Below are 26,883 nucleotides of genomic sequence, written 5' to 3'. Positions count from 1 at the left end.
CTAACATGTCCATCATTCCCCTTTAATGCTTTACCTTTCATCACCTCATTCCTCTGTGATTTTATCTCATTTTTTGAGTTCACAGTACATTGCTCTGACGATGCAACTGACCGTCGACAATTTAAAAAAAAAAAACAGCGCTTGGTTGCTTTCTGTTCCAAATGCTCTTGAAGCTTTGGATGTTTAACCACAAATGGTTTGTATTTAAGTAACTCTTTAATTTACGTAACTCATTGATCTTAGCCTATTGCTATTTACATCTCGGTACCTATTTATAAGTCTGTTTCGCTAGGATTGTTTCCTGTGTTATTGAACATCACTAAACGCCATTTAATTTTTTGTATATATATATTAATTTTTATAAGCTAGATGGTAGAATTTCTTTATAATCACTTTCCCCTGGAATTTCAAGAATGATCCTTGTATTTATAAAAAGCACCCTTCAGCAAACCACGTACTCATGGAAATTTGAAGAAGAACCACTCAACTGGCTTGACCCAAATCAGCGGCGGCAGGCAGGAGGGTTCGAGCGGCCCACTTAAAAACCAGGAAGCGTGGAAGACGGAGGTAGGCATAGCCCTTCCAACGTGGACGCGCTTTAACCTAGGCGTCGCTTCAACTACCTGTTGGTCAACCAGTTAGTAACCAACAGTATGCCTTGCTTTGAGCCATTATTTAGAAGATAGGCTGACGAAGACAAAACATGACGGTGCAGAACTGAAGATGCACCGTGTTCTTAACAGTTCACAAGATGCCTCCACTACGTCTACAATCAACCCTCAGGAGTGTGAGCACTAATTAATGGTGCTCAACCTTGGCCAAGGAACTGTCCCCCCCCTTTTTTTTCTAGCCTTTATTTGACGATGTGCACATTTAGCTAGGAGTGTTTAAATTTACCGGAGACTAGTTCGGCAGTGAAAGTCGGTAATGCAACTGGGACGAGGTCATTAGGCTCAACACTCGCTGTGTTGTTGCGGATACAAGCAATATGATTGAGGTTTACCGCAGGGGTATTGATACTGGGAGGGATAAGGGGTTGCATTTTAGGGGGTTATTAATGGGAGGTCTAATGGGTTGCATGTTAGGGGGGTTATTAATGGGAGGTCTAAGGGGTTGGGAGTTAGGGGTGTTGTTAGCAAACCCACTAATGGGCTGGATGAAGTGGTTGGATACTGCAAGGATACTTGGGCATTCAGGCAATTTATGAGCCTGCTGACAGTTCAGGCAAGCAATGTTTGCATTGCAATTGCTGGCAAAGTGTTAAGTGGAAAAACATTTTGTGCAACGATTCATTTCTCGCGACTTTGATATCCTACTTCTTGAATTGGGGGAATGGGGACATTTGGATTGCACGTGGTCACTATTGCTACAAAAAATACATTTACCTCTAGCAGTCCCGTTACTGGGTCCAGCGATAGGCCATCCATTTGATTGACTAGGAGTCGTTTGTAGATCCACGGACCGGACAGGCCCGTTATTAACTTTAAGTTTAGGTACATGATTGTTCACGTTGGAGGAAGGAGGTCTAGGCTGGTTAAGTGATTTACCTTGAGAGCGTGTGTTTCCGCAACGGTTGGCTCGAGCGGGTTTATCATGGGTATTAGGTTTGGGGCTGGCGTCAGGGCTGGTCATGAGCTTCATCATTTCCTTTGTGCGAGTATGAGCATACAGGGCCCTTTTCATTTCGGCCAAGGTTACTTCCTCGCGATTGTAATATCGGTAAACTATACCTAGGTGGAAGGGTCTGAGCTTACTAGTAAAAACATGCTCTAACATTACCTCTGGTTGAGACGACCCAGTTAATTGTACATACTCAGTTTCCGTGTTGTCTCATTCCACGAGGAAACGACGGAGATCAGAGCTATCATCATTAGGGGAGGATGTTTTATAAAATTTATTTATCACGAGGTGTTTAGTCAGAACGGGGGACTCATACTCTCGCTTAAGACTGTCTTTCGATCTTTCATACAGACCCTCTGTCCACACTTGGTTTTCGAGAAGTTTACACGCCGGTCCCTCAAAGGTATGCAACAAAATCTTGTATTTTTCTGTGGGAGAGTACTTGGAGTTTTTATATACCGTCTGGCGAAACAAACTCCACCAGCCGGACCAACAATCTCTACGACCATCGAAGGGAGGGGGATCAGGATCTACAGCGACTGAGACGCATACAAACTGAGGGTTAGCGTTAGGCACATGAGGGGGATTTGAAGGGTTGATTTTCCCGTGTTACAAGTTGAAGATGCATCGTTTCTGCGTTAGTTAACAAATTGACAAGATCGGTATAACTAGATAGGACAGTGGGGTGGTTCTAATGAGGTTTCCACAAAATTTTAAAGTCCCTAAGTTCCGCAAGAACTCTACCTATTCTGTTTTTACAGTACTCTAAACCCTCAGGGGTTGCACAGGCTAAATTTATTGAGGAAACAGCTTTCAGAGTTATGTTTGCCTTTTCGTAAATGAATCTGAACTCTTGCGTTTGTTCTTCAAGACAAGCATTAAGGTCTAAAGTAGCCGGCATCTCCCCAGCCTGCTGTGGGAGTTTAGTGTGACTGTCTTTTGCGTCCATCTTGGGAAGACCACATGTACGATGGTACAGAAGGTCCACAAAAAAAAAAAAAAAAAAAAAAAAAATTATGCAGACAAACAAAGTCAATCTTAAATAATACACGACACAGAGAATGTTACAGACAAACGGTCACCGAGAGGGGTACAAAGGACAAGGATAAATGTAGCCTACTTATAACGGGGAACAGTAAACCAAAGCGTGAAAATAAATTAATGGTTAAGGGGAAAAATTAACAGATCAAAATAGCAGCTCCAAAGCTCACAGTACATACGAAAAACGTGCAAGATATACCGATGATCCGAACAAATAAAATAAAACCTGAGTTCTCCTGCAGGGTAGAACTTTCTGGTTAAAACGCTTGGTTACACAGGTGCCTTTATTCGTCAAAGGTTACCATAAATTACGCCCTAAAACCCTGTACATCTCGTTACCTATCAAAGTCTGGGCTTAATCATTCTACAAATTGGCTAGTGTGTGAGGTTTTAAGGTACGACTTAAGCGGGAGATGTTTATGTAGTGAAAACACTACAAATGAATTTATAATGTTTGAAATTTCATTAATCCACAAATCAATGTGTCAGATCCGGTTCGAAGGACCATTGTTATTTAGTCAAGTGTGGGAAATACTTCCGGGAAAGGCCTCCCCGTTTCTGATTTCTGGACCCGAGCCTGAAGGATAGAGCGCCAACACTCTCACACTTGACAAACTAGAGAACCGCAACGAAGACTGTTTGCTTTCCCCGCACACGTTTAAGTCCAAAGATTACTCTATACCTGGACTGTCAGCACCGATATCACCTTGATGTTCAGACGCTACTCCAGGGCGCAGAATAGTAAATCCCAATCAAGTGTGGTTGGACTGAATCAGTTACGTTAACGACAGTTTCAAAAAGCGTTAGGGGGAGCAGTAGGCTACTGTAAAAGTCAAAACGTCCTAAGGACTACCAGGATGTAATACCGTAGAACGTTACAATAAAGGATTAACACCGATAGCTTTATAATGACGTAAATATAAACTTCCCCCTAAAGTTATATCTCACCTCATGAGATAACTCATTTACTCATTTCAAAATGAAAAGGTTAAGTTAAAAACAGTTGATAATCTTAACCTAAAAATAGCGTTTATTTCCATAAAGTACTACAGGAATTTTCACCTAACTGACACAGGAAAAACCAGCAAAACTACCTAATTGAAATTTGCATAAAGACAGCATAGCATATGAAAAATGAAAAATGTCGAGAAAATGGTCAAATCAATTAAATCGTAAATCAATAATCAAATAACTAATCAACCAATGAAAGTAAAATTAGTGACTGAAATATTACCAAAAGTTCTACTTACTACTTTGAACACATTCCTCTCGGTAAAAAAAATTTCAAACTTGATAGAGGGGAACGGGAACACAACTTATAGTAACGGACATGCCACAGATGATTAAACCAGACAGTTTGAACGTGACTTCCTAGCTAAATGTGCACATCGTCAAATAAAGGCTAGAGAAAAAAGGGGGTGGGATAGTTCCTTGGCCAAGGTTGAGCACCATTAATTAGTACTCACACTCTTGAGGGTTGATTGTAGACTGTAGTGGAAGCATCTTGTAAATTGTTTGGAACACGGTGCATCTTCAGTTCTGCACTGGCGTGTTTTGTCTTCGTAAGTTTATCTTCTAAATAATGGTAGAAAGTAAGGCATACTGTTGGTTAGTAAATGGTTGACCAACAGGTAGTTGAACCGACGCCTATGTTAAAATGACGTCTCAGATGAAGAGGCTATGCCTACCTCCATCTTCCACGCTTCCTGGTTTTTAAGTGGTCCGCTCGCACGCTTCTACCTCCCGCCGCTGCGCTGGTTCAAACTGGTCGAGTCTTCTTCTCAAAATTTCCATGAGTATGCGGTTTGCTGAAGGGTGCTTTATATAAATACAAGGATCATTCTTGAAACTCCAGGGGAAAGTAATTATAAAGAAATCCTACTGTATGGCTTATAAAAATTAATATACATACAAAAAAATTAAGTGGCGTTTAGTGATGTTCAATAACACACAAAACAATCCTAGCTAAACAGACTTATAAATAGGTACTGAGATGTAAATAGCAATAAGCTAAGATCAATGAGTTATCACAAATCTTTAAGTAATTTGTATTTTTCCTAACATACTTACTGAGAACTACTTTCTTAGGAGGTACCTGGAATCTCCTCTCAACCGACCAGAGTTTTGTATAGTTTACCCTACTTCCATTTCTGTGAGGACTACCCCAGGCGGAAGGATACGTGCCCTGAGGCTAGTCCTGAGCCAGGTCGCTTGTTAGCTTGGGTCTCGCTCCTCAGTAAGTTCCTGGATGTTACAAAATGTCTTAAGGGTCAGTAAGGCACTCGGGGAAGGACGGGAGGGCCATTACCCGAAAGTAGTTCTCGGTAAGTATGTTAGGAAAAATACAAATTACTTAAAAATTTATGATTTGTTCCAACACAGAGACTTACCTCGAACTACTTTCTTAGGAGACTTACACTTTAGGAGGTGGGAGTGTCTTCCTGAACTCTAGACCCAACTAATCCGGGCGACCAAGAACTTGGGTAGGAAACTAGGTTCTAAGATATCTGGAAAACGAAACATAGGGAAAAACTACACAAAGAGCTCATGTTAGTGTCTAAGTACTCACCCTTAAAAATTCCATGATGCTGAGTCCTGTGGCGAAGTTGTGAAGACGTGTCTTTTGCAGGTTGTAACTGGGTCTATCTCCGAGTCGGGAAAGGAAAAAGGGACAAGGATGAAAGGAAACGAACCTGTGTCTCTTGGTTTTGCCACCCACGATTGTACCTGGGGCTTCACTGTTAAATCGCTTGGAGCGTGGAGATGACTGTCCCAATAGAGAACCCATCTAGAGATTTCCTCGAGCAATCCTTGAGGTAATAAGTTGTGAAGGTCGACTGGTTCGACCAGGTGCCTGCTCTAAGGATCTGGGCCACCGCCATGTTCCTCTCAAAAGCCAGAGATGTACTTATACCCCTAATGTCATGGGGCCTGGGATTATTTGTCAGGGGAAGACCCACTTTGCTATAGGCCCTGACAATCACCTGTCTTAGCCAATATGAGATGGTATTCTTAGATACCTGCTTTTTCGTTGTACCCGTGGAGACGAAAAGATTTTTGATACCAGGGCGGAGATTAGCCGTCCGCTCAAGGTATTTCCTCACGGCTCTGACAGGGCACAACTTCAAATCTTCTGGACTCCCTGTCCAAGGAATAGCTGGCATTGAGAAGCCCTCGAACTTAGGGTCCCAGACTGCTGGATTCTGTGTTTTTGCTACAAAAGAAGGGACAAACCTGAAGGAGAGCTCCCGCCACCCCTTCGAATGAGAGACTTCGTAGGACAACCCATGGATTTCTCCTACTCTCTTAGCTGAGGCCAAGGCTAACAAGAAGACCGTCTTGAGAGTGAGATCCCTGTCCACTATGTCCTTCAGGGGTTCGAAAGGTGGTTCACTTAGCATTTTCAATACTCTTGCCACGTCCCACTGCGGTACCCTGGAGGCTTGCGGAGGGCATGCTTGTTCGAAGCTCCTGATGAGCATAGAGATGTGCCTAGAGGAGCCCAGATCAATGCCCTTCAGGAGGAAAACTTGGCCCAAGGCTACACAGACTCCCTTGATGGCCGGTATTGACATGCCCACCTCGTCTCTGAGGTGCACGAGGAAATCTGTAATATCCGGAACCGAGGATTTTAGAGGCTTGCTGTTCTTTGAGGCACACCATTTCGTGAAAGTAGCCCATTTTGCCTGGTAAACTGCTGCTGAAGACTGCCTCAGATAATGCGACATCTTTTCAGCTGTTCCTGCCGAATATCCTTCCTTCCTCAGGAGTCGCTCAATAGTCTCCAAGAGTGAAGGCGAAGAGACCGAGGATTGTCGTGGAAACTTTGGAAGTGTGGTTGCCGCAGTAGGTCTGGTCTGTCGGGCAGAGGCCACGGGGGAAGACACGCTAGATCTCTTAGATCCGCGAACCACTCTCTCTACGGCCACCAGGGCGCTACCAAAGTCATCCTTAAGTTGTGAGCTGTCCTTACTCTGTTGAGCACTTGCCTGGTCAATGCGAAGGGAGGAAAAGTGTACACGTCGATATTGTCCCATTTGTGTTGAAAAGCGTCCTCCAATGCTGCTTTTGGGTCTGGGACAGGAGAATAAAATACGGGGAGTTATGCGTTCAGTCTGGTTGCAAAGAGATCCATCACTGACGAACCCCATTTCTGAATGATGAGCCTGGCTACTCCTGGGAGAAGAGACCACTCGGTACCCACTATCTGGCCCATCCTGCTGAGCCTGTCGGCTAGGACATTCCTTTTGCCTGGAATGAACCTTGCTGAAATCACGATTTGTTCTGACTCGGCCCAATCAAGGATCTCCAACGCGAGATCGCACAACTCCTTCGATTTGAGACCTCCATGTTTCTTTATGTATGCTACTACAGTGGCATTGTCGCACATCAACGCCACTGTGTTTCCCCTTAGAAGATCTACGAACTGTAGGCACGCTTCTCGGACTGCCTTCATCTCTAGGACGTTGATGTGTTGTGCTTTCTCTGCTTCCGTCCAAGACCCTCTTGCTGACTTGTTGAGGAGGTGTGCTCCCCACCCCTCCTTGGAGGCGTCTGTGAAGAGAAGCATCTCGGGGGGCTCGGTTGCGTAGGGCATTCCCTTGAGGGTATTCGTCCAATATTGTCACCACTCCAGGGATTGTTTTGCCTCCAGAAGAACGGGAATTAACTTGTAGGGTGAGTCTACTTGGCTCCAGAGCCCCTTCAGGTTCCATTGGATGATCCTGAGTCTGAGCCTCCCTTAGGGAACCAGTTTCTCTAATGACACTAGGTGACCTATCAACCTCTGCCAGTCCTTGGCTCTCCTGGGCTGTCCCGAAAGGAAAGGCTGGAGGATCTGGTCTAGGTTGTTCAACCTCTCCTCCGACGGAAAGGCTCTCACTAGGCAGGAGTCCAGCACCATCCCCAAGTAAGTCATTCTGGTGGAGGGAGACAGATGCGATTTCTCCAGGTTGATCGTGATATCCAGAACTTTGCAGAATTGTATTAGTTTCACACCTTGCTCCTTCAAAACTACCTCTGAGGAGGAAAGGAGTAACCAGTTGTCCAGTTGTCCAGGTATCGAATGAGGCAAAAACCCCACTCGTGAGCCCACACAGAGACTGTGGTGAAGACTCTCGTGAATACCTGGGGGCGCTGTTGACAATCCGAAGCAGAGGGTCTTGAACTGCAGGATCTGGGTACCCCACTTCACCCGGAGAAACTTCCTGCTTGAGGGGTGGATAGGGATTTGAAAATACGCGTCCTTGAGGTCTATGGACATCATGAAGTCCCCTTCCCTCAAGGACTGCAGGACCGACTTTGGGGTGTCCATCTTGAAGTCGGTCTTGCACACAAACTTGTTGAGGGCTGACAGATCTATCACCGGTCTCCAACCCCCCGTCGCTTTCTCCACCAGAAAGAGAAGACTGTAGAAGCCTGGGCCCGGATGTAGGACCATTTCCACTGCACCTTTTTCCAACATCGCGGATACTTCCTCCTGCAGGGTTGCTCTCTTCAAGGGGTCCTTGGGAGCTAGCCACTCCGCCCGACTGGCTGGAATCAGGGGAGGCGGTTCTGCTAGGAATGGTAGTCTGTAACCTTCCTTCAACACCGATACTGTCCAGGGTTCTGCACTGTGGTCCTTCTATGCTTGCCAAAAATGTTTGAGGCATCCCCCAACCTGACACTTGGGCAGGAGTTGGGGGCCTCCCACTCTATCTCCTTCTGGAGGAACGGCCTGAACGCCCTCTCCTGGGAGCTGAGTAGGACGTTCTAAACGAGGCAGGTACTGCCGGAGCTCCTCTACGGGGGGGCTGCGGTGGTTGAGCCCAAGAGGTAGATGGGGCGTCTCTCCTCGTCTGGCTGGGAGAGGCTCGAGAAGTAGAGGGTCCATCTGACGTTGTCCTCCTGTAAGCGGGTCTCCTCATGGAGTGAGGTCTGGGCCCACACACTTCCTTCCTCTTCATGACTTGCTCCATGATTTCCTCCATTTGTTTCAAAGGAAACAGAGAGTCACCCCACACGGGTAGGCTCCTCAAAGCCCTTCCTTCTCTGTTAGGGATCTTCCGGGATAGCTTGGTCAGGACCGTATCCCTTCTCCTAAGAATCCAGTTGGCTGACAGGGCAAGAGACTGGAATGTCAAGAATTTCAGTGTCCTTCCCCCGGAGATGATGAGTTCCTTCAGGAGGGCCTGATTCGCTGGGTCTGTCAAGTCGTAGGTGGCTTGGATACCCACCAGAGTTCTGACTCGATGGGCACCATCATGTGGCGGTAATGGGCTGTGCTGACGGGCACCTCCGCACTAGTCCTGGGTCTTGGGACGGGCACCGCCGTGTCGGCGAGTGCTTCCGTCCTTAACATGTCCTTCGACAAAGAGGGTGAGACTTCCGTGAGCTTGCCCGACGGAGGAAGTCGTCCATGCGAATCCACTGGTCGAGTCAATTTTGCTGACTCGACGAGGCTGCCTGTCCGAAAAAGCGACTCCCTCCGCTGTGCGAGTTGAGTCGGTTGTTTCGCGGCCTTACGCCTGTCTGAAGAGGTCCTTTCGTTCTGGTCCTTACGAGGGTCAAACCTGTGGCCGGCAGAGGGCCTCCTTGGAGAACCGTCTCTGGACCGCCGACTCGCAGAACTCGGGATAGCAGCGAAGTCCGCGAGCTTCCTGCGGGGGACGAGGACCCATTCTTCTTTGGGAGACCTACTCCTCCTGTATTTCTTCGTCGGGGACCTGAAACGTCTTCTACTATATCTCGACCTCGAACGCGACCTCGAATGGGAACGTCTGCTCCTAGATCTATCCCTCCTCCGGCGGCGCCTCCTCCGCGCTTCTCCCTCAGAAGAGAACAATGAACCTGCCGCTGAAGACTTCGATGACTCCGCATAACACAACCAAGGGGCAGGCGCATGGGGAATGGAGGTCTTCATGATCTGTTGGGTTCCGGAGGTCGAAGGTTGTAGAAACATGTCAGGAACTGCCGAAAGAGGAGCTGGGGGGAAGTTTGGTCGCACCACTCTGGGGAACCAGGAACCAAGGCCATCTTCCATCCTCAACGGGGATCTACCTGGAGTTTTCGGGAGCCTCCATCCGAAGGGCTCCGCTACCGTCGAGTCTATCTTATCTTGGGTGCCATCAGCTGCCGAGGTACCTGAAACACAGGCCCATGAAGCGGGCGAAGAAACAGGGACATTATTACCCCACATGGGGTCATCAGAGGAGACGTGCCCTCCATGCACAAGGGCAGAGTCTCCAAGACCCCTAGTAAAAGCACCTTCAGGCCCCCCTCTTGCCTGCGAAGATTCAGCAACCCCAACATCACGAAGATTAGACTCCTGGGGAAGAGCAATCGGCTTCTTCCCCGCAACGGGCTTACCTCATCCCCTACTCTGGGTAGGGGAAGAAGGAACAGAAACATCGTCAGACTTCCCTCCTGGCGACGTCAAGGGCTCGCCTTCCTGGGGGATCGCTTAGCGGACTTCTTCTTTTTTGTACTAAAATGAACCCACTGGATCTCACTCCAAGATACACACTCCGGGCAAGTGTCTGCCGGTGAGCACACTTTACCCCTACAGGAAGATCAAAGGGAATGCGGGTCAACCTCCGGCTTGGATAAAAACGCTCCACACGACTTCCCGGCTCTAGGCCCAGGACAACGGCGGGCCTGTTCCATAATTCACAACCCAACACCGAAAGACATAGGAACGCAGAGAAAGGATAAGGAACACACTTGGGAAAGCACAAGGGACTCAAGCGAACACGCGAGAACACAAGGGAAAGTACGGGGATACCACGCGGGACACACGAGTCGGGGACACAAAGGGTCGCACAGAGAATGGAGAGTGTCGGGATGGTATCACGACGCGACCAGAGAACTTACTGAGGGGCGAGACCCAAGCTAACACGCGACCTGGCTCGGGACTAGCCTCAGGGCACATATCCTTACGCCTGGGGTAGTCCTCACAGAAAACGGAAGTAGGGTAAACTACACAAAACTCTGGTCGGTTGAGAGGAGATTCCAGGTACCACCTAAGAAAGTAGTTCAAGGTAAGTCTCTGTGTTGGAACAAACGTAAATTAAAAAGTTACTTAAATACAAACCAATTGTGGTTAAACATACAAAGCTTCAAGAGCATTTGGAACATAAAGCAACCAAGCGCTGTCTTTGAAAATTGTCGATGGTCGGTTGCATTGTCAGAGCAATGTACTGTGAGCTCACGAAATGAGATAAAATCATCTACAGAGGAATGAGGTGATGAAAGGTAAAGCATTAAAGGGGAATGATGGACAAGTTAGCAGCAATGAATATTTAAGGGTATAATAATGAAGGTTACAAAGGAAACAAAAGAAAAACGAGATGCGTAAAACCCAGAAAATAACAAACAAAAAATAAAAAATGGAATAACGGGGGTGACTAAAATAAAGCGTGGAAAGAATTTCCACACCCTGCCAAGTAAGAGCGAGAGAGAACGGGGGGGGGGGGGGGGGGTTTCAATTAACAAGAGGTGGAGGGTACGGAAGGAAGGGAGCAGTCTCCATTCATTTCAAATATACAGCATTCTCAGGAATAAGGCACGGGCTTTATCTGCCGCCGCCCTACGAGGTTGCCCTCGAGAGGACACAGGATCAGGTTTGGGAAGAGGGGCGACATCATCAGAAGAATTGTCATTTAGAGGGTCCTCTGAGGGAGGACCTGGTAACTGGGGTGTCGTGAGCGAATCAGGACCACCTTGCTCCAGTTCAGAGATATAGGGACCTGCGACATTTATCTCCAATGGGATAAGACGGTTAATGGGACACACATATATTCCATGAGGGGTGCGCACCTTCACAGATCTAATATGACCATCTTGACCGGGGTAGGTTTCAAGGATACGGGCCATGGGATAATCTTCCCGATTTACTTCATCCAAAATTAACAAATATAAATCTCCAATTTTAGGAGACACAGGGTGGATACGATTATTTTTTATGTGACGTTCACGAAGGGAATTAACATAATCCTGTGTCCAACGTTTTAAAAACACTTGCAACATGTTCGTGAGTTTCTGATAACTAACTGGGAGGCTGTTCCCTTCCCTATAAGTAGGGTCATCGAGGTCGGTCATAAAGACCTGAGGAGCAAGTGAGAGGTTTCGACCGTAAAGCAGATGACTCGGAGTCAAGGGGGTATCAGTAACGTCGTTGACATCCAAGTAAACTAAAGGTCTATCGTTGATGACGCATTTAGCTTCTTGTACCAAAGTGACAAATTCATTATAGGTAGGATACAAGTGATACATGGCTTTCCTTAAATTAAGTTTGGTGAAGCCTATTAGTCGTTCATAAAAACCTCCCTGCCAAGGAGCACGGGGAGTGATGAATTTCCAGGTCAGGTTATTGGAAGATTTAAACCCATCAATTACAGGTGTTGCATAAGTTCAGTTAGAAGAGTTTGACCAGCTTGGAAAGTGGAAGCATTATCAGAGACGATAAAGTGTGGCATAACAAATCGAGCGGCAAATCTGCGCACTGCTTGCACAAATTTAATGACCGTTAACGAAGTAGTGACTTCTAGAGCTACGGCTCTGGTTGCTGCGCAGGTGAAAAGCAAGATGTAAACAAAATCTACATGTGAATTGTATACCTTAAAAGCTCCTGTGAAATCTAAGCCAGTTACTCGGAAGGGCACTCTTGAAATGAGGTGTTTGGGATGATACTGGGCTAATGGAGGCAATGGATGCAACGGCGCAAAATTTTCTTTATTTGCTGCCGCATTTGAGGAACCCAAGATTGTTTACGTAATTCAACAAGAAGTATTGAAGTAATACAGTGCAGCAAATGTTCATGCCAATGCCTGACGATAAGTGTCCAAAGGGCACAATGATGTTCCAACAAAATGAGATCTACATAATCTAATTCCACGGGGGCATTACTGAGACGGGAACTAGCTTTGAGAAGACCTTGGTTATCCAGGTAAGGTTTACGTTGGTCGATGAAAGCTCGTTCGTCCGAATTGAGACGAACGTCTTCACCTTGCACTTGCTTTAGAATGTTAGGAAAACTTTGGGCCTGGGAACATTTCAACATGACTGTTAAGGTGGAAGGTTGAATTTATTGGTTAGATTAGGGAAACGATGTGACAAGGGTTGTATCCATTGGGGAATTAAACGAAGGAGTGCAGTGTAGCAATTGATCGCGTCGTCAAGGGAGCTGTAATGATCAAACAGTCGTACTCCGGGGGGATCGAGCCGAATAGGGCATGCACATATCTCCGGGTTAATAGAGAACCTGATTTGATCAGGGTACTCTGAAGGGTTACTGAGCCAAGGAGGGCCTTGTAGCCAAAATTTATTCTTAAGAGTACGCCTGACAGCGACACTACACGATGCCAGGTCCGCAGGATTGCTATTAGTGGGGACATGCTTCAGGTTAAGAATACAAGTTAATTTAATGTTGATTATCTCCTCCACACGGTTAAGGCCGTAAGGGGAGTTACTTTTAGAATTATGGACCTACTGGAGGGCAGTTGAAGCGTCGGACCAAACATTGACCGAAGCGTATATGCCAGGGCGCAGTTCTGACAAGTGTTTGGCTAACAACAGCCCAGTAAGAGCGCGGTTAACTCAAGTTTGGGAATGGTTAAACTTTCATCCATTTCCAACATGCGTTCAGGGGTGACTCTGGCTTTAGCCATAAAGAGGCGAGAATTACCTTCCTGGGTGACTATATAAGCAGCTACTCTGAAAGAGAGCTTGGAAGCATCGGCTGGTTGACTGCCATCACAACGCATTACGAGGGACTTCAATTTGTTCAAGACCTTTGTACCTTTTGATGATATCACTTAGTTATTGAACTTGCTCAGGGTAAATAGGGGTGTCCCAGCCCTTGTCAGTCATCCACAGTTTTTGAATGAAGAGTTTGCCTAGAATTGTAACAGGAGAAATAAGACCAATAGGGTCATAAATGGAAGAGAACAAGGACATGACCTTTCTTTTAGTGTTGATGTGGGAATGACTAATCTCGAATTCAGGGGGTAATTTAACATTCAAGGTATCATTAACAGTATCCCATTCAAGACCGAGGTAATCATGAATGCCTCTTTCTGTGAAATCGCCGTTAAGAGGCATGTTAGCCTTTAACATAAGTGTCTCAATGAGGAACCTCTCACTCAGAATGTTTTTGGGGTTGACATAACAGCGTTGAAAGTTGTCAATATAGAAACTGGTTTTGAGTGTCGACGCCAATCTACTGGACTGACTGTCCAAATGATGTTGGATAGTTTGGTTAAGCAAGTAGGGGCTCGAGGTGGCGCCAAACAGAACAACTTTAAATCGATATGCGACGATCCTTGTCATTTCTGGATCTTTAAAGAAAAGAAAGCGACAGAAGTCTTTCTGTTCTGGGACAATCTCGATGCGAAGGAATGCCTTGGAAATATCTGCAGTTAAACCAAAGGGCTTCTCGCAGAACATTAAAATCATCGATTGAATCTTCGATGCAAGATTGGGTCCTGTGTACAGAGAATCGTTCAGAGAAAGTGAATTTGGGTTCGACCTGGATGAAGCGTTGAAGACAATATGTATAGGGGTGGTGGCTGAATTCTTAACTACGGGATGATGCGGTAAATAATGTACTTTTCCATTAACAGGGGTGCCTAAGGGGACAGGCTCAATAAAGTTTTCTTCAAGATGCTCATCCAGAATCTTACGGTAATCAGTAACCAATTAGGGGTTCTTTGATTTTTTGACTGACATAAGTTGGGCAAAGGCTCTAGCATAATTTGAAACGGGACGCTTATCACTCTTGAAACGTAGCTGAACAACATACTTTCCGGTTTTATATTGAGTAGTTCTTTTGAAGAGATCAACTGCTTTCTCTTCAAGATGGCTGAAGGGTTCTTTAGTGATACCAATGGTGTCAAGTTTCCAAAGGTTTTCAAGAGGCGGGTTTATAGTCATAGGCAAGTCAACATCAATTCGGTTAATGGTAATTGTGACTGCGCTGACATCTCTTGGGTCCACATCAGGACGTGACCAATCAGGCAACTATCCCCATACCACTTAACCGGCGGGAGTGCTAAACAGGTTTACACCTTGGATATTATGGGTACGCTCGAGAAGCCTGGGAAGATAATGGCACCGATAATGATCTCAATACCGGCAGCATTATCATCGGGACGTTGATACGCGAGACGAATTCCATTAGCTTCTAGCGTACGGATGTAACCTGGCGTATTGATGCCTTTACTTACATTGGCACTAACAATAGCCACAATCATATGTCTCTGTCTGCCGATTTTCATAATAAATTGTACTAGATCAGAACTCTTAGGGGGTTCGGTACAATTAAATAAGTTAAGCTGGAACACCATCTGTCCAACAGGTCTAAGATTTAATGATTCAACAACTTTTGGGTGCACAAAAGTGCGTTGTGCCCCACAATCTAGAAAAACTGTTGTGGAGTGTTTAAATTTACCGGAGACTAATTCGGCAGTGAAAGTCGGTAATGCGACTGGGGCGAGGTCATTAGGCTCAACACTCGCGGTGTTGTTGCGGTTACAAACAATGTGATTGAGGTTTACTGCAGGGGTATTGATACTGGGAGGGATAAGGGGTTGCATGTCAGGGGGGTTATTAATGGGAGGTCTAATGGGTTGCATGTTAGGGGGGTTATTAATGGGAGGTCTAAGGGGTTGGGAGTTAGGGGTGTTGTTAGCAAACTCACTAATGGGTTGTTTGAAATGGTTGGATACTGCAAGGATATTTGGGCATACAGGCAATTTATGAGCCTGCTGACAGTTCAGGCAAGCAATAGTTGCATTGCAATTACTGGCAAAGTGTTGAGTGGAAAAACATTTTGTGGAACGATTCATTTCTCGCAATTTTGATATCCTACTTCTTGAATCGGGGAAATGGGGACATTTGGATTGCACGTGGTCACTTTTGCCACAAAAAAAACATTTACCTCTAGCAGTCCCGTTACTGGGGCCAGTGATAGGCCATCCATTTGATCGACTAGGAGTCGTTTGTAGATCCACGGACCGGACAGGCCCGTTATTAACTGTAAGTTTAGTTACATGATTGTTCACGTTGGAGGAAGGAGGTCTAGGCTGGTTAAGTGATTTACCTTGAGAGCGTGAGTTTCCGTAAAGGTTGGCTTGCGCGGGTTTATCACAGGTATTAGGTTTGGGGCCGGCGTCAGGGCTGGTCATGAGCTTCATCATTTCCTTCGTGCGAGTATGAGCATACAGGGCCCTTTTCATTTCGGCCAAGGTTACTTCTCTGCGATTGTAATATCGGTAAACTATACCTAGGTGGAAGGGTCTGAGCTTACTAGTGAAAACATGCTCTAACATTACCTCTGGTAAAGTGGACCCAGTTACAGTAGTTGTACATATTCAGTTTCCGTGTTGTCACATTCCATGAGGAAACGACGGAGATCAGAGCTATTATCATTAGGGGAGGATGTTTTATAAAATTTATTTATCACGTTGTGTTTAATCAGAATGGGGGAATCATACTCTCGCTTAAGACTGTCTATCGATATTTCATACAGACTCTGTCCACACTTGGTTACCGAGAAGTTTACGCGCCGGTCCCTCAAGGGTACGCAACAAAATCTTGTATTTTTCTGTGGGAGAGTACTTGGAGTTTTCATATACCGTCTGGCGAAACAAACTCCACCAGCCGGCCCAACAGTCTCTACGACCATCGAAGGGAGGGGGATCAGGATCTGCAGTGACTGAGACGCATACAAACTGAGGGTTAGCGTTAGGCACACGAGGGGGATTTGAAGGGTTGATTTTTTCTTGTGTTACAAGTTGAAGGTGCATTGTTTCTGCGTCAGTTAACAAACTGACAAGATCGGTATAACTAGACAGGACAGTGGGGTTGTTCCAATAAGGTTTCCTTAAAAGTTTTAAAGTCCCTAAGTTCCTCAAGAACTCTACCTACTTTGTTTTTACAGTGCTCTAAACCCTCAGGGGTTGCACAGGCTAAATCTATTGAGGAAACAGCTTTCAGAGTTATGTTTGCCTCTTCATAAATGAATCTGAACTCCTGCGTTTGTTCTTTAAGACAAGCATTAAGGTCTAAAGTAGCCGGCATCTCCACAGCATGCTGTGGGAGTTTAATTTGACTGTCTTTTGCGTCCATCTTGGGATGGCCACGTGTACGATGGTACAGAAGGTCCACAAAAAAACAAATTATGCAGACAAACAAAGTCAAACTTAAACAACACTTGGCACAGAGAATGTTACAGACAAACGGTCACCGAGAGGGGTACAAAGGACAAGGATAAAGGTAGCCTACCTATAACGGAGAACAGTACACCAAAGCGTGAAAATAAATTAATGGTTAAGGGGAAAAATGAACAGATCAAAATAGCAGCTCCTAAGCTCACAGTACATACAAAAAACGCGCTACATATACCGATGATCCGAATAAATAAAATAAAATCTGAGCTCTCCTTCAGGGTAGAACTTTCTGGCTAAAACGCTTGGTTACACAGGTGCCTTTATTCGTCAAAGGTTACCATAAATTATGTCCTAAAACACTACATCTCGTTACCTATCAAAGTCTGGGCTTAATCATTCTACATATTGGCTAGTGTGTGAGGTTTTAAGGTACGACTTAAGCGGGTGATGTTTATATAGCAAAAATGCTACAAATTAATTTATAATGTTTAGAATTTCATTATTCCACAAATTAATGGTGTCAGATCCAGTTCGAAGGACCAGTGTTATTTATTTAAGTGTGGGAAATAATTCCAGGAAAGGCCTCCCCGTTTCTGATTTCCGGACCCGAGTCTGAAGGATAGAGCGCCAACACTCTCACACTTGACAAACTAGAGAACCGCAACGAAGACTGTATGCTTTCCCTACACACGTTTAAGGCCAAAGATTATTCTATACCGGGACTGTCGGCACAGATATCACCTTGATGTTCAGACGCTACTCCAGGGCGCAGAATAGTAAATCCCAATCAAGTGCGGTTGGACTGAATCAGCTACGTTAACGACAGTTTCACAAAGAGTTAGGTGGAGCAGTACTGTAAAAGTCAAAATGTCCTAAGGACCACCAGGAGGTAATACCGTAGAACATTACAATAAAGGATTGACACCGATAGCTTTAGATTGACGTAAATATAAACTTACCCTTAAGTTATATCTCACCTCATGTGATAACTCATTTAGTCATTTCAAAATGTAAAGGTAAAGTTAAAAACAGTTAATAATTTTAACCTAAAAATGGCGTTTATTTCCATAAAGTACTACAGGAATTTTCACCTAACTGACACAGGAAAAACCAGCAAAACTACCTAATTGAAATTTGAATAAAGACAGCATGGCATATGAAAAATGAAAAATGCCGAGAAAATGGTCAAATCAATTAAATCGTAAATCAATAATCAAATAACTAATCAACCAATGAAAGTAAAAATGGTGACTGAAATATTACCAAAAGTTCTACTTACTACTTTGAACACATTCCTCTCGGTAAAAAAATTTCAAACTTGATAGAGGGGAACGGGAACACAACTTATAGTAACGGACATGCCACGGATGATTAAACCAGACAGTTTGAACGTGACTTCCTAGCTAAATGTGCACATCGTCAAATAAAGGCTAGAGAAAAAAGGGGGTGGGATAGTTCCTTGGCCAAGGTTGAGCACCATTAATTAGTACTCACACTCTTGAGGGTTGATTGTAGACTGTAGTGGAAGCATCTTGTAAATTGTTTGGAACATGGTGCATCTTCAGTTCTGCACTGGCGTGTTTTGTCTTCGTAAGTTTATCTTCTAAATAATGGCAGAAAGTAAGGCATACTGTTGGTTAGTAAATGGTTGACCAACAGGTAGTTGTACCGACGCCTATGTTAAAATGACGTCTCAGATGAAGAGGCTATGCCTACCTCCATCTTCCACGCTTCCTGGTTTTTAAGTGGTCCGCTCGCACACTTCTACATCCAGCCGCTGCGCTGGTTCAAACTGGTCGAGTCTTCTCAAAATTTCCATGAGTACGCAGTTTGCTGAAGGGTGCTTTATATAAATACAAGGATCATTCTTGAAACTCCAGGGGAAAGTAATTATAAAGAAATCCTACTGTATGGCTTATAAAAATTAATATACATACAAAAAAATTAAGTGGCGTTTAGTGATGTTCAATAACACACAAAACAATCCTAGCTAAACAGACTTATAAATAGGTACTGAGATGTAAATAGCAATAAGCTAAGATCAATGAGTTACGTAAATTAAAGAGTTACAGTACTTAAATACAAACCAATTGTGGTTAAACATACAAAGCTTCAAGAGCATTTGGAACAGAACGCAACCAAGCGCTGTTTTTGAAAATTGTCGACGGTCGGTTGCATCGTCAGAACAATGTACTGTGAGCTCACGAAATGAGAGAAAATCATCTACAGAGGAATGAGGTGATGAAAGGTAAAGCATTACAGGGGAATGATGGACATGTTAGCAGCAATGAATATTTAAGGGTATAATAATGAAGGTTACAAAGGAAACAAAAGAAAAAAAGAGATGCGTGAAACCCAGAAAATAACAAACAAAAACTAAAAAAATGGAATAACGGGGGTGACTAAAATAAAGCGTGGAAAGAATTTCCATACCGGCCCATTCTTCACTTTTGTTTAATCTCTTCTTCTTTCTTATTCTTTCTTTTGTTAATTATCAATACACCCGATTTTGGAGGGTTGGTGTTGATTGTCACCTTCTTTAAGATCTTCAAGCTATGACAATTACTTATGGAACATTCTATACCTTCTTTCCTTCCTGTGGGAAACCTAATATCATCTACAAATACGAGTGATTCAATTTCAATATTTCATATCAACGTGATATTTTTACTACTAATGCTGTTCACTTTATTAGTTGCGATTCTGTATAGCTTGGGTCCATATATAGTTCCTTGTCTCACATTTCCTTCAATCTTTATATCTCCTGCTTTACCTGCTGGACAGTTGATGGCTGCGCTACCCTTTTCATTAATTTTTTAAACTATCAGTGCTTCCTTCCATCCTATCATTTTCCCCATTTCTTTTATGCAATCCTTCAGGTTTAGCTTATCGAAGCACTTATATGCATCACAGAACCATACGTATGTCGACCCTCCCAAATAGGCATCATAGTCGATTACTGCATTCAGTGTTAGCAGATGATTGGCCGTAGATCTTTCAATGCCTCCACACTGGAATCTACTCATCTCTTCCTTGAATCTGTTCTTATATTTTCCCATCCTTATTTTCTCATATATTTTACTAATTGTGCTTGTGATAAACATGACTCTTTTATTTTCTCGTTTCATTTTATTTCCCTTTTTGTAGATTGAGAGTATCCACATCTCTTCCCACTCTTTTAAGATACATATGTTTTCGTCAATTTCTATTAGGATCAACGTCAAACTTTCCATTATTTCTTTCCCCATCATTTTAATCACAGCATTGTTCAATCCTTGCCAGTCCATTGTGTACTTGGCTTTCAGGCTTTTTACGATGGCTTCTACTTCTTAATAGGTTATTTTCTCATCCCTGCTGGAAGTTTTCCCTTCCTCGCTTTACGTTTTGGTTCCTGGTTCCTGGTTACAGAAGATATAACGATTGAAGGAAATGTGAGACAAGGAACTATATATGGACCCAAGCTATGCAGTATAGCAACTGACAAAGTTAATAGCATTAGCAGAAAAAACATCACATTGATAAGAAATATTGAAATAGAGTCACTAGTATTTGTAGATGATATAATGTTTCCCACAGGAAGGAAAGATGGTATCGAAAGTGCCATAAGTAACTGTCATAGCTTAGAGACCCTAAAGAAATTCACTATAAACACCAACCCCCCAAAAATCGGGTGTATTAAGAATTAACAAAACAAAGAATGAGAAAGAGGTGGAGATTGAAACAAAAGTGAAGAACGGAAAAGTAAGTTTAGTTAAGGAATATAAGTATCTGGGTGAATGGTATACAGAGAAGGGAAACAAAGAACTGAGTATCAGTAAAAAAAAACCAGAGGGTTGCATATATGACCCAAGAAATAAGAAAATATGGGGATACGAGAAAAGTAGGAAAGATGGCATTGGAAGTCAGAAAGAAAATATATGAAACAGTAGTAGTACCAACAATATTTGCCAACGTGGAGACCTGGAGTGTAATTAGGGACAAAGATATGAAAGATCTAGAAAACCTCCAATACAAGATAATAAGAAATATGTATGAGCTACCTGCGAGTACTCCATATTGGGGCATACTTGCAGAACAGGAATATGGCCGGTGTCCTGCAGAATAGAATATAAGAAATTAATGCTCTTCCATAACATCATAAACTCCGAGGAAAAAAGATTAGTAAGAGAGATAATTGAGGATCAGTTGAAGAACCCGTATGGGAAGTACTGGAGCAAGAGCGTAAAAGAAATCTGCAGTAAATATGGGATGGAAGTGGAAGAAATAGGAAATTGGTGGAAAAGGAACCTGAAAAAAGAAATCAAGAAAAGAATTATAGAAATAATAGAAGAAACTATTGAAGAAAAAAAGAAAATAATGAAAAAATTAAGATTTATTAAAGGAAATGGCACACAGCCTTATATCAGAGAAATGTATCTGGATAAGGCATCCCTTGTGATGAAAGCAAGATTAAATATGCTCAACCTAAAAGCAAATTTCAGCGGAAAATATGATAACAATTTGTGTGATTTATGCAAAGAGGAAGAAGACACCACCGAACATTTATTTTTATGCCCAAAGTTAGAACAGCTAAAGAATGTAGAAATAAGTTTAGGTACGCTGAAAAATCCTAGCATGGATCTGGCTGCATTTATAGATAGGGCAATGCATATAAAAGAAGAGTTTAAGAAGCCCAAACTGATTACCACAACAGGTTGCCAAAACTGATGATAGCAAGGTGTTATCCTATCCAATTTCAAAGTAGAATGGAATAAAAGTAAAGATTGAAAACCTCATTATGATATTAATTTATTTAAGGCACAGATGATATAAACTTAATAATAAGAATAAGCTTAGAAGCTTTGCACCTATCTATAAAGAGATAGTGTGCCCGCAAACTTATTTTGCGGAGTGAGCAATAAGGAACCAGGAACCTATTGCTTACTCCGCAAAATAAGTTTGCGGTCACTCTATCACTTTATAGATAGTCGCAAAGCTTCTAAGCTTATTCTTACTATTGTTATTAAGTTTATATTACATGTGCCTTAAATAAATTAATACCGTAATGAGATTCTCAATCTTTACTTTTATTCCATTCTACCTTGAAATTAAATAGGATAACACCTTGCTATCATCAGTTTTGGCAACCTTTTGTGGTCAGTTTGGACTTCTTAAATTCTTCTTTTATATGCATTGCCCTAACTATAAATGCAGCCAGATCCATGCTAGGATTTTTCAGCGTACCTAAACTTATGTCTACATTCATTAGTTGTCCTAATTTTGGGCATATAAATAAATTTTCGGTAGTGTCTTCTTCCTCTTTGCACAGGTCACACAAATTATCTTCATATTTTCCCCTGAAATTCGCTTTTAAGTTGAGCATATTTAATCTTGTTTTCATCACAAGGGATGCCTTATCCAGATTCATTTCTCTAATATAAGGCTGTGTGCCAGTTCCTTTAATAAATCTTAATTTTTTCATTATTTTCTTTTTTTTTTCTTCAATAGTTTCTTCTATTTTTTCCATAATTCTTTTCTTGATTTCTTTTTTCAGGGTCCTTTTCCCCCAATTTCTTATTTCTTCAACTTCCATCCCATATTTACTACAGATTTCTTCTACGCTCTTGCTCCAGCACTTTCCATACGGGTTCTTCAACTGATCCTCAATTAAGTCTTACTAATCTTTTTGCCTCTGGTTCTGGTTCACGTTCAGGTTCTGGGGTGAGGCATAGCCTTTACAACAGCGCCTCCCAAGTTTATCTTCTTGTACTGTTTTGTCTTTTCTTCCACATCAGGTTTAATACTTCATTTTTCTTTTCTATATTTGTTTCACTAAGTAAAAATAATCCTACTATTTTCTTTATGTCTTCCCCGTATGGTTGTTGTAGCTCAATTACTTCATTCCTTTCTTTTCTATATTCCTGGCAAAACAACAAAAAATGTATCAAATCTTCCTCCTCGTTTTCACAAACATTATAGTTTACATTCCCCTCATTGTGTCTATTTACAATATTTAGTTTTAACGTATTAATTCTTGCTCTAAAAAATATCACTGAAGCAAATGCATTGTCATAAAGTAACTCTTCTTTCATTTCTTTCTTCCACGTTCTATATATTTCTAAGCTCACTTTACTTTCTATTTCTTCTTTCCACTTTTCAGTATCCCACTTTCTGGTTTCCGATTTTATTTCTGCCTTGTTCATTCTTCTTATCTGTCTTATGCCTAAAATTAATTCTTCCAAATATTTTGCAGGTTGTTTCTACCATCTTCCTTCTTTTTCTTGAATATCCTGGATAATTATTTTCAGTATTTCTTTCTTCCCATTCAGGGTACGATTTAAGTACTGCAGCTTCCCATCCATCACTCTTGCTTTCATAGAAGATGAACCCATCTCCCCTCTTAGAGTAGTATTACCCGTGCTTAAGTGGCACCTACAAAATCTTCCAGTATACTCCATTCTCTATTCTTTGTAGTTTCTCTATTTCAGTTTCTGTTAGATTTATAATACTTGTTCCATACAAAATAGATGGTAAAGCAATATTTTTCCAGAATGTTTTCCCTATCATTACTTTATTGCAACTTTTCTCTATAACTGAATATGTTAGATTAGCTAATTTTTGTGCCTTTTCTTTCATTACCCTTTTCTGAGTTTTAAATATATTCCTATTATTGTCTAGCTTTATTCCTAAGTATGTTAAACTTTCTACTACTTTGATTTCCTCTATGTTATCTGGCTTTCTCATATTGTAAATCATAATATTACTCTTTTCTATATTAATTTCTAACCCACATTTTTTACCAGTTTCTACTAATATCTAGATGTTACGCTTTGTATTATGTATATCCTCTGCAATTATAAAGGCATCATCTGCAAAAATTAATGATTCCATCTCTATTAATTGATTTCTGAAACCGTTTCCTTCCTCTTCTATTTTTCCATAACAATATACGTAATTATTTTAGATAATGAAGTTGATCCTGTGCAACTTTGTTTAATTCCACTCATAACCTCCATTTCTTGTTCTATACCTTCTCCTAAGTCAATGCCCGTAGTATCTCCTTGATAAATATTTGCAATTGCACTTATGATTTTGTTGTTAATTCTATATTCCTTTAAAACTTCTATTAATACCTCACTTTTTACAGAGTCAAATGCTTTACTAAAGTCTATCGCAGTTACTATTAGAGGTTTCTTGTTTTATAGCTCTCTTCCGCACAATATTGTAATATAAAGATATTGTCCTGTAGCCTGCCTCCACCTGTAAATCCTGCTTGACATACATTATCTTCTTTATTCATACTTATGTGATTCTCTATTTCCTCGTTTATTATCATCATGAATATTTTATACGAAATATTTAATATATGTGGGGGGGGGGGTATCGGACTCTTTATTCATAAAAGGTACAAATCTAAAAATGTTGAAAAGAACTAGTGTAACAATCTTTGAATATATAAAGATAAACTTTACACCCAAAAAAAAAAAAAAAAATATCCTTTGTAACTATCTACAAACCTCCTAGAACAAACACTAGTATCTTTTTTGAAGAATTCGGTGCTCTTAATGAGATGATTATCATGAGAAAAACGAATCAGTTATCTGTGGAGACTTCAATTTTTGGACGGATGACACATCAAATCTTGACGCTTTGGCATTTAGTGAGTTATTAGAATCACATTGACCAGTGGATAATGTCGACTGTACAACCACTTTAATTGGGCATACGTTGGACTTAGTTTTACGTGATGACATGAATAATATTGTATCTGATATAAAAATTGAAGAGAAATATGCCATCTCCCCAGTACACAAATATTACGTTTAGTCTACCTCTACAGAAACATGCACAAGTAAAGAAAATGAACTTTAGACATGAATCAAAATTTTCTCCTACCGTATTAATTGAAGAAGTTATAAAGAAAATAAATGATGCCATCAACATTCCCTGTGATCATGATGACCAACGTCTGTTAAGAGGTAAGTGCGCTAACTGTCTTATGACCACGTATAATAAAGTGTGCTAACTGTCTTATGACCACGTATAATAAAGTGTGCTAACTGTCTTATGACCACGTATAATAAAGTGTGCTAACTGTCTTATGACCACTTACAATAAAGTGAGTAAAAGTGAATATGATACCATGTGCCCACCGATGGAAAAGACTACAACTGTAAAAGACCAGTCTCCTTGGTTTGATGGATGGACTTTGGTGGAAAAGAGGGAAAATGACGTAAAGAGAGAAAGTGGAATAGGTTAAAAACTGAAAGTACTTGGGTAGAATAAAAAACTGCTGCATGTCAATATAACTACCCATCAAGGAAAAAAAGTGAATACTATAAGAGAAAGATCGTCGAAGCAGCAACAGACATAAATAAGTTATATCGTCTCCTAAATGGTATAATGGGAAATGTAAAAGAAAAGAAGCTACCTGATAGATACAGTGACCAGGAACTGGCAATAATTTTCTAGTATTCTTTAAAAATAAAATTGAAAATATGACTAGGTCATTTGTAAATATTCAACATCAGATTAATAATACACCAGGCACACAGACAAAATTAATCCGATTTAACAACATAACACAAGATAACATCACCAGAATTATCAAGAGAGCAAAGAAAACAAACTGCGCGATCGAACCTATGCCAATATCTGAGGTAATTGGAGAGAGAGACTTTTCTAGTCTAGCCGAAATAATAATGAGAATAGCAAATGCAAGCATTGATGAATGTAAGTTTCCTAAATCTGAGAAAATGGCTATAGTCACACCAGTTCTGAAAAATGTGCCGGACTACCAGGAATTAAGCTCACATAGCCCTAATTCGAATCTATCATTTGTTTCAAAAGTGCTTGAATATGTAATTCTTGAATCACTAGTCAGTCACTTAGAAGTAGTAGACGCTTTGCCTGACAACCAATCTGCTTACAGAAAACTATACTCTACGGAGACAGCCATCTGCCATGATATGTTGGAAATGATGGATGAAAATAAATGAGGTATTTTAATATTGCTCGATCTCAGTGCTGCTTTTGATACAGTTGTACATGAACTGCTACTAAATTATCTATGGTCCATCGGCGTTGAAGATCAAGCCTTCGAATACCTAAAAGACTACTTAGTTGGTAGAAATTAATGTGTACAAATCGGAAACTCTTGTTCATCATATAAACCCTTAAACAGAAGGGTACCCCAGGGGAGTGTACTTGGCCCAATCTTATTCTATATCTATACTATTGGTCTATCGAAAATACTACAAAGGCATAGCGTGAAGTTTAAACTATTTGCAAATGACACACAATTTTACATCTCCATAAATTATATAGATGACACTACTGAAACTCTAAACCGAATCCTTGATAGTGTTAGAGAATGGATGACATTAAAACAACTAAAATTAAATGAGAGCAAAACTGAGTTCATGAATATAAATAATGACTCAGTGCCAATATATAGTAAAGTTCGAGATCCAGGCGTATCTCTTGGCGGTAACCTATCTCTGAATGCCCAAATAGATAATGTAATAAAAACTGCTTGTTATCATCTAAGAAATATTACGTTTATAAAAAAGTACCTGGACGAAAATTCTGTAAAGAAACTTGAGATAACCTGTGTTATTACCAGGATTGACTACTACAATTATATCTATTACAATTCAGGGGCGTAGGAGCGGGGGGGGGGGGGCGGTCTATAGCCCTCCCACTTTTTTGCTGAAAATATGCTTTTAAACATTCAGATTTACATTTTGTAAATGCATTTCATCTTTGGCAACAGCTCTTGTACAGTCTCACCTTCCCACCCCACCCCCGTCACGTAAGTATCATGTTAGTATCCAGCATCATTGTTTCCAGTCCTGTCACTCGTCACTCGCTTAGTTTTACAGAGAGCAGTCCCCATATTGGTAATCAAGCCACTTATAATGTTTGACCCCCAGTGCATACTGTGCAAACATATGTTAATCTATCCATCATTATCAAACACTATTATAGTAACAAACTACATCATTGATACGTAGTAATAAATTGAAAACATGACACACGCGAACACATGTAGTTGACGAATATTGCACTTATAAACATATGCATGAATATA

General features: G+C 41.8%; 1 protein-coding gene across 1 annotated transcript; it reads right to left on the bottom strand.

The window, feature by feature from the left end:
- Nucleotides 1-5,402: 5,402 nt before the first annotated feature.
- LOC137659070 (uncharacterized) lies at nucleotides 5,403-6,812 on the bottom strand. Its single transcript, XM_068394159.1, has one exon. It carries the CDS (start codon nucleotides 6,810-6,812, stop codon nucleotides 5,403-5,405), a length of 1,410 nt encoding a protein of 469 aa, XP_068250260.1.
- Nucleotides 6,813-26,883: the final 20,071 nt, after the last annotated feature.

This window comes from Palaemon carinicauda, chromosome 19 (genome assembly GCF_036898095.1).
Source record: "Palaemon carinicauda isolate YSFRI2023 chromosome 19, ASM3689809v2, whole genome shotgun sequence".
Taxonomy (NCBI): domain Eukaryota; kingdom Metazoa; phylum Arthropoda; class Malacostraca; order Decapoda; family Palaemonidae; genus Palaemon; species Palaemon carinicauda.
Note: the sequence above shows the minus strand (reverse complement) of the source record. Positions and strands in the feature narration are given on the sequence as shown.